The sequence below is a fragment of the Neltuma alba genome, unplaced genomic scaffold, assembly GCF_004799145.2.
Source record: "Neltuma alba isolate B1F8T4 unplaced genomic scaffold, ASM479914v2 tig00013419_pilon, whole genome shotgun sequence".
Classification (NCBI taxonomy): Eukaryota; Viridiplantae; Streptophyta; class Magnoliopsida; order Fabales; family Fabaceae; genus Neltuma; species Neltuma alba.
Window position 1 is genome coordinate 1 of NW_021637672.1, and position 8,968 is coordinate 8,968.

General features: G+C 34.3%; 1 protein-coding gene across 1 annotated transcript; it reads right to left on the reverse strand.

Moving 5' to 3' along the window:
- Window positions 1-4,865: 4,865 nt before the first annotated feature.
- On the reverse strand, window positions 4,866-8,008 carry LOC114737258 (putative receptor protein kinase ZmPK1). Its single transcript, XM_028925169.1, has 3 exons — window positions 8,005-8,008; window positions 6,583-7,291; window positions 4,866-6,540 (listed from the first exon to the last, which is right to left on the reverse strand). Exons 1-3 carry the CDS (start codon window positions 8,006-8,008, stop codon window positions 4,866-4,868), a joined length of 2,388 nt encoding a protein of 795 aa, XP_028781002.1.
- Window positions 8,009-8,968: the final 960 nt, after the last annotated feature.

Sequence of the window (8,968 nt, forward strand, 5' to 3'; positions counted from 1 at the left end):
ACAACCTTTATGTATATGCCTTTTCTCTGTTTTTGTTTTTTTTGGACTAAAGCATACATATTCTTCTGTTGAAGACAATCATATTCGAGAGATTATTTTTGCTAACAAAGATTCGAACCCTAGTTTTTTATATTATGAAGGACTAATTACTTTTATTAGACCTGAATCTCATTGGTTTCAACTTTTCTCTTTTCTCTTTTGATGACAACCTTGCCATCTCTTCTTCATATATTAGAGTCACAGTGTTGATAAGTCATTAAAAACGTATTTTGAATTCAAAGCCAGAGTTGGAAGCTTGACCCCCCCCAAAAAAAAAAGCAGAGTTGGAAGCAATTTGCATTGGAAGGTTAATACTACCCCCCCCGATTTTCAATATAAAAATTAGTTAATTAATTTAAATATATAAAACATACTAGTCAAGTTAGTTATTTATAATAAATTTGTATTATTTTTAAAAAATATTTGCTAATCAAGTATACTCGTTAGAACTATCATTATTACAGGGGTTACCTTAGAAAATAATGGATAAATATAAGAGACAAAATAAATTGAGATCTTATATTTAGGATTAAAATAAAAATCAAATGGTTCTTTTATTAAAAACCGGAGTTAGCACCTCGCAACCAAGAAAATTAATCAGGGGAGTTTTTCAAACTAATGGTAATTACTAATTAAACAAATAATAAATGCCCCAAACTCTTGATGAAATGGACCGACCTAATATTCCACCTCCCAGCTAAACCCATGGAAGTCCTCCGTGGCGTTGATGGAGTCACATTGCTTGGCCAATCACAATACAACTACAACAATGCAAGATTTTTTTGCCATGACAATATATGTATATATATTTACCGGTGATATTGATTGATTGATGATTAAAAAAAGAGATTTTTTTATTTTTTAAATGTTTAAATACATCATTCTTTTTATAATAACAAGATAACTGAATTACGTGATTTAAAAATAGAATTAAAAATAATAAATATGTAAAAAATAAACATGGCAATGACAGTTCTTGTTCTTGCCCATCAAAGTGTTTGGTTTTAGAGGTGAAGGCAAATCCTATCACTGCAACAAATCGATGCAATTCCTCATCAAGCCATCTACTACTATATACTAGTTCTAGTCTTTAATATAAGAATTAGTTAATTAATTTAAATAGATTAAGAAAATTAGTTAAGTTAGTTATTTGTAATAAATAGATGTTGTCTTTTCTAAAATACCCTTACCAATCATATGTATTAGCAATGGTATTTTAATATGTGCAACTACTAAAAGGGGTATTTTAAAAAAATTAAAAATGAATAAGTACAAGAGACAAAATGAATTGGGATCTTATATTTATGATCAAATTACAAGTCAAACTAGCTCTTATATTAAAAACAAGAGGTAGTATTTATTTATAAAACATTTTAATGGATTTTAACGGAATGAAAAAAAGTCTTAAATCTCATTACTATTTTAAAAGTTAATAATTTGTTAACCTTTATATACCTTTCCAGTCTTAATTATAAGATCTCGTTTATAGACTACAAATGATGTCTTATAATTAGGACCGGAGGTAGTATTTATTAAGAAAATAACAATAAAAAATTAGAGGAAAAATTCTACATTTTTCTTTTAAAAAGATTCTACATTCATATATAAGAACTAATATCCCTAAAGTAAAAAATAATATCAATATTAACGACTTTGACCAACAAGACTAGAGAAGGAAAAAGAGAACCTGAACGATCCAGAAAAATAACCACTAGCATCCCTAAAATTAACTTTAAGTAATAAAGCTTTTTGAGAACCATCATTTCCTCAATATCATGTACTCAGCTCTTCGGTTTTTATATAAAACAAGAACTCCTGGACAAACATATAATTAACCACGTGGAAATAAAAAGGGCACAATTTTCTCTCTCCTTTTGTTCAAAGAATTACTTCAAGCTAAAACAAACAACAAAAGGGTTCACAAAAGATGCTCAGGTGGAACTTCATTAGAGCCAAACAAAAAGAATGAGAATTGTTAACTGGAGTGAGCACAGTCGGTTGGCTTAGCTTAGCCACATAAATTTGATTGAGATTGAGGGTTCACAATTTATATATAGTTTTTTTTTTTTGTGAATGCAAATTTTAGATGAGTTAGGTCAAGGAGCTTACCAAGATTAAGATATACTTTCAGGTTCAAAGAGTGTTTGCAGAAATATTTATAGATTATAGATCACTCACCAAAAGATCATCATATCAATAGCATCATTTGAATTCATTGACCTTGTAGGCTATGATTTGATTTTTTATTAACTGGGCCAACACTTGGCACATTTTATATATGGTTCAATATATGATAATGATCATTACGTGTCTCTCCTTTTTTTCCCCCCTGATTTTCTCCAACAATAATCTTGATTAATACTAAATAACAATTAAAGTTGGTAAATATTATAATTGAATCTAAAAGGATTCGATGACCTCTATAACTAAATGACGAGTCTCTAATTCAATAAATAAAACTCCAACCAGCATCTATTTTAAATAAACAAATTATAACCAACATTGAGTTGGTCAAGTGATGCAAAGCTCCATCAGATCTCTTCGGGTCTCAAATTTGAGTCTTAGAAGAGACACTTACATTGGGAGAGGCAACCATGAATGCCAAACCAGATTAGTCTGCAGTTCAGGTAAGTAAAAACTTATGTGTGAACTAGATTTTTTCAATTATAACTTGAATTAATCATCATGAGCCGCTTGTTTTTTTGCTATAATTATTTTTTGATAGAATAATTATCTTGTATTCATACTACTAACCTAATTGAATGTAGTTCCAACAGGATTTTTTCTACACATAAGGTTAGTATAGTATCCACTATATATATTTGAATATTTAATTACGAGAAATTAACACTTTTCCAGGTGAACCCAACCATGTACGATTCATTATTACAATTATTGTTACTTTAACTAATAAGACGCAGAGAAGTAAAGACAGGCCTTGCTTTTTTTTTTTTTGGGGTCTAAATTCCTGAAAAAGTATGCCTTTAACCTTGACAAATTACTCTTTTTGGGCGCCATATCATTTTCTTAGTGTCTATATTCGTAAATTTAATTTAGATTTAAATTTTTTCAAAAAAAAATTAAATATATTTTTCCAAATTCATATTTTTCTTTTAAAGTTTTTAAGTTTGAATATATATTTGAGATATATAATAAGGTCTCGTTTGTTGGGAAAAAGGGACTTGTTTCATATGAAAATGATAAAACAAAATGAAAGCTAGTTTACAGATGAAAATATCTTCGCAGAGTGTAAATTGTATTAATTTGGTCCTTAATATAAAATTTATTTTATATTAAAATTTGCACTATAAAATACGTCTTAGTCTTATTGGAGGGAACTTTTAAATGAAAAAATAATACCATCTCCACTTCTTTTATGTTGTAATGCGAAAGTAGTAAAATAAATTATTACTCACTTCTCATAAGAAAAGAGAAATTATTATTTCTCCTATTCTAAATATAGGACTAATTTTATAGTGTAAATTATACTATAAAAATAAATATTATATTTAGGACGGGACGTGTACTATCTAAATTTAATACAAGTATCGGGCATATGTAGCATTTGTACAGAAATAGAAGCTGCTGGTCTCCGAAAAAGAAAGAGAAAAACGTGTGGTCCAATAAACATGTGGACAAATAATAACTAACCACGCGACCACATCAAAGAAAACCACCCGGCTATATTTTCAAGGAAAATTATTTATTGAGCCGGACAAAAAAATGTAAATACAAATATATCTCCTGAATTTTGCATATTATTAAAGGTTGATCTGTACGATAAGATAAAATACCTTCTCATCCCTGCTAATAAGCACACAAATGCACTCAAAATTTGAATTTGAAATTACATTCTCCCCATTCAGCTTTCATCCACAAAACCACGACTCTACTTATAAATCCACAAGAATGACTTATAAATACTAACAGGATTGGATCTAATGAAAAGACGTGGTCTCTTATAGCGTGATGAGTTAAGGTTCGAATCTCCGTAGGGGTGCCCATATTTAGTGTCTGATAATATCTCAAATAAGATTGTTTGTAATAGAAGGATACTTGTGCCTAATTTTTTCTCTTTTTAAAAAAGAATGGCTTACAAAAAATAAGGCACAAATTCTTCCAAATTCCATTACATGAAACTCATCCCAAACACTAATAAATCACACAACTTTACTTATAAATCAACCATTATGACATGTGAATCATTCCCTCGAACATTAATTACAACTACTATGTCATTGTTTAAATACCAGCCATAGACATAAAAAAACTGAAATTCTTAACTGCCCCATGTCATGATCCCAAAAGAAGCGAGCCCAGGAAATGACCCAAAAGATGACGCAAATCTCATATGCAAGCACAACCAGAGGAGGAGACACAAAACGTGGTTACTATGGGATTTGGAGGGTCAGGCCAAGTATAATAAGGACAAAGTCTGTTATGGAGGGGGTGGAAATGATTATGGTCTCTCTCTTCCCCCAGAAGATTCTTTCCTTGCTAACTTTCTGCTTCCTTCTTTCTGCTCTTTTCTGCAACTCTGTAATTCACTGATATTTGCATATTCCATTGTATTGAGTGCATAGTTTCTATATATGTGACTGAACTTAATCCATTGAACCATATATTTTATCATTTTCGTCATTCATATTTGTATTTTTAGTCTTAACCATTACACCCCACTCACATGAAGACAACTACCTTATTAAAATAGAACAAGTTTAGACTCAGGCATTGACATAATTATAATCTTAACATATCACAAAGAAGCAATGCCATCGAAGAAACAGCATGATGAAATTTCTTGTAGCTGCCATGCATAGGACTAATTAAGAGGCATCATCTTCATGGCTTTGAAGCATCTCAACAACTTGGCTCATGCTGGGCCTCGCATCTTTGTCCTCCTCCACGCACTTCAGAGCCACATTTGCCAAAGTTTCCATCTTCTTCTTCTCAACGTCAAACTCCGATCCAATGGCTGCCTCAATTATTTGCTCCACCCAAGAGGATGACGACGACCCTTCCTCCTCCGACGTCATTTTCTTCCTCTTCTCTCTCACCCACATCACTAGCCTTTCATTATGTGCTTCTTCTGCTTTATCACTCTGACCTCCCATCATCGTCGGACTCCTTCCTGTTATCATCTCCAGCACAACAATCCCAAAGCTATACACATCCACCTTTGATGTTATTGGCAAATTGAAAACCCATTCAGGTGCCATGTATCCTCTCGTTCCTCTTACCACTGAGAAGTTTTGAGTGTGTTGGTCACTTCTATTTAGAAGCTTAGATAAGCCAAAATCTGCTACCTTGGGTTGGTAATTTGAACCCAAAAGAATATTCTGAGGCTTTATATCACAATGTAGAATCCACTCCAAGCATTCTTCGTGTAAGTATGCTAGAACCCTTGCTGTTCCGAGAGCAATGTTGTATCTTTTGGTCCAATCCAAAGTGTTTGATTTGAGATTGTCTGCTAAAGAACCTTTCTCCAAGTATTCGTAAACCAATAGCCTATGCTTTCCCTCAGCACAATACCCCCACATTTCAATCAAGTTCATGTGGTTTAGCTTACCAATAATGCTCACTTCAGCTAGGAATTCTGCTTCATCTCGTTTGGCTCCAATGTTGTCATCATGAAGATTCTTTATTGCAGCAGTTCGCTGATCTGGCAATACTCCTTTGTACACTATTCCACCAGCTCCTCTTCCAATTTCTTCCGTGAACCCTTTTGTTGCTTGTTTTAGCTCAGAGTAAGTATATTTTCTGAACCCAAAAGGTGAAAGAAAATTGTACCCTTGTTGATTTCCATCAGATTTTTGCTTGGTTCTTATCAAATAAAACCAAGTCATAGAAATGAAGAGGACTTCAACCAACCCAATTGCAACAGAAAACCAAAGAAAGAACTTCAAAAAACTGCTGACATGTCTCTTGGCATAGGCTCTATCCAGCTTCACTGAACAAATATGACCATTATCTTGAGCAAATTCTTCATCTGCAAAGAACGAAACATTGTTTCTTTTGGTTTTAGGAAGTCTCAAGTAGGTTGTTCCTCTAAAGTCTGGTGATCGACGACCATTGAGAAGAACTCTTTTCGCATAGCATTGAAATAAGCCGTCATGGTTAAATGAGTACTGAAATGCCCTGCACTCACAATCTTCTATGCATTCATTCTCACAATCACTATAACTTATGTTTTCCTTGTAAAAAAAGTCATACCCATAGAGCTCAACATCTTGCAATTTGAAGAAAGTGGTCTCCTTTTTATTGCATGAGAGTTTAAATGTGGGTTCACACCCATAAGACCAATCGCTATGGTTCTTCACTCTATATCCAGGAAGACACGAACACTTCCTTCCTTCTCTAGGATCATACACACACGTGCTGTCAGCACCACAAAGTCCATGCACAATGCAAGCATCAGATATGGCTTGCCATGTCACCTCCCATAGATTATTCTGTAGGCTGTACACTCGAATGTTTCCATCAGGATCTAATTTCAATCTTCTTTGTATCAAAACACCATAATCAGAAGTTGTGAAGTTGTACTTGTCTGTTGAACTGAAACCTCCAAGTGAATCTAACACTGCAATTCTACTACTATCGTAGATGTTTCTGTCAGCTTCCCAGCTCTTAAGCCACGGTGATGGCCAATATTTGCTGGAGACATCGGGACCATCATATAGAAGGGTAAGAACATTTTCGTCATCGAAGACAAGCTTGTAGAATCCAGAGGAATAGTTGGTTTCGCTTCTAGCAGAGACGAGCTTTGTATATCTTGTGAGTTGCTGCCCAGGAAGTAGAGTGTCGGTTGGGAAATCAAAGCTCTGCCATAGAATCTTGCTTCCTCGTAATTGGTGCTCATAAAGTACTAGATTTCCATTGTTGTTGAGGATCAATTGGGTCGGCAGAGACGAGGTGGTGGCGGTCGACCACACCTCGTATTGGCCAGCATCAGAGAGGACAAGGTTTCCGGTGCGGTGGATGGAGAGTGAGGAGCGCTTACCGTTGATGGATCGGTCACGGTTTGCTGTCCAAACAACGGCGAGGGTTTGGGCGAACCAAATGGAGAATACATAGGCGTTTTCACCAACGAGGTAGAAGCCGGCAGAGAAGACGCCGTTTTGTGACAGAATAACATCTTCTGGTTTCTCCACTGAAAGAGAGAAGCGACTATTATGTGATGACGATGAAGATTGGAAAAAAGAGATAAGAGGAGAGGAAAGTGAAGCATTAATGAAACCGCCATATTCTATTTCTTGAGGTTATTAGTAGCTAGGTAGTTTAAGTGGAATGATACTTGGATCAAATTTGTAAGTTGTTCAGTCTTTGGATGATAGATTACATTTCGTTCATTTCCTCTTCCGCAGACCAAGGATTAATCCTTGGACTTTTCGATTTCTCAGCTTCTGAATATGACATGCCTGGTGTCGCTTTCTTTAATAAGGTTGCCAGCGGTGAACGTATTTGTTCCTTTTCGTTAAATGAGGGCTAAACTTCCAGCGCCAATACCTGTAATTCACGTTTTCTATATGACTAAGTGTGTGGTTGGGAGAGCAATTTATGGACCAGAAGTAGCTCATTTTGCAACAGAAGCCCGATTTAAAAAGTAAGCCGGTTTGAGAGAGCTTGTATAAGATCGCACTTGGGGGCCAAAATAGGGCCAAACGCGCGATTTACCTTAAGCCGGGGGAGGTAACATTTTCAGGTGGTAATCGGGCTCAGGACCAACGGGGATTAGGTTTAGCAGAAAGGGTTAGACCCTTACAATATAACGAGCAAAGGTTCGAATTCTTGTTGGAGAGGTATCCACATTTAGAGCCTGATAGTGTCTCGAATAGGATTGCCTCTAATAGGAGGATATATGTACTTTAGTAAAAAAAATTGTGTTTAAGACGATTGAAAATTGTTAGAATAATAATTTTCTCTCACTCCTCTCATTATTCTCTCATTATTTAATGAAACTCATGCCCATTTTGGTAAATTTATAACCTAAACTTAATTTTATTCAATCATAATTCAAATAACTTTTTACCCAATCTATCTTTTACAAACCAACTTTTATAAAATTTAGTCCAAACACAATTCACATTACCTAATTTAACTTTTACCCAATCTCAATTTTTTAAAAGTCAGATTGCAAATAAATTATTTTTTCTACTGCTAATCCAAACAGATCCTAAAATGTTAAAATTTGGCTTGCACACTTCAAATGACTGTAGTACAGAGCAAATTAAATAAAAAATATAGTTAAATCTGAATCATTCACTTTGTGGTTTGAGGGTAAAAATGAGATTATGGAGAGAAAAAGAGTAGTATAGTTTAGGAAAGTTAATATATACATCTATTAAAAACTCAAATTAACTATTTTCATTAATATCCATAAATAAAATATCCTATTCTCATATGGAAAACCAGAGGCAGAACTAATAAATAAGCCAGAATCTGGCTTCTTGGTTGTTTTGCAGTACTTGGTATGGCCTTTCAATTTTGAAGGCTTTCATTTGCCCTCCCTCACATGTCGGAACAGCAACAGCAACTAAAGGGATTTGATTTGATTGACGACGACTTGACCAGCTTCACACTTATCTTCAATTCCCCTCCCACGGGGTTTCTCCTCTACTCTCGATGCCTAGTTCAAGAGAGAGCCCCACTTTTGATGGTGATACGTGGGTTGGAACTTGGAAATATATGAATATATCATTAACATTACTGTTGATGTTTAAACGGAATTGCACAACGATGACTTGAAAAGAAAACAGATTATTAATAGGACCAATGTATTCTTAGACTTTCCTAGTTTGGGTAATCAAACACGCAAAGAGGACACCTAATTCTACCATTTTTTCCCTACTTCCCATATGTTTTTTCTTGCTTGTTATCATTGGATTCTACATAAAAATGAGTAAAATTTCGATATCCCATGAGTCAAAAA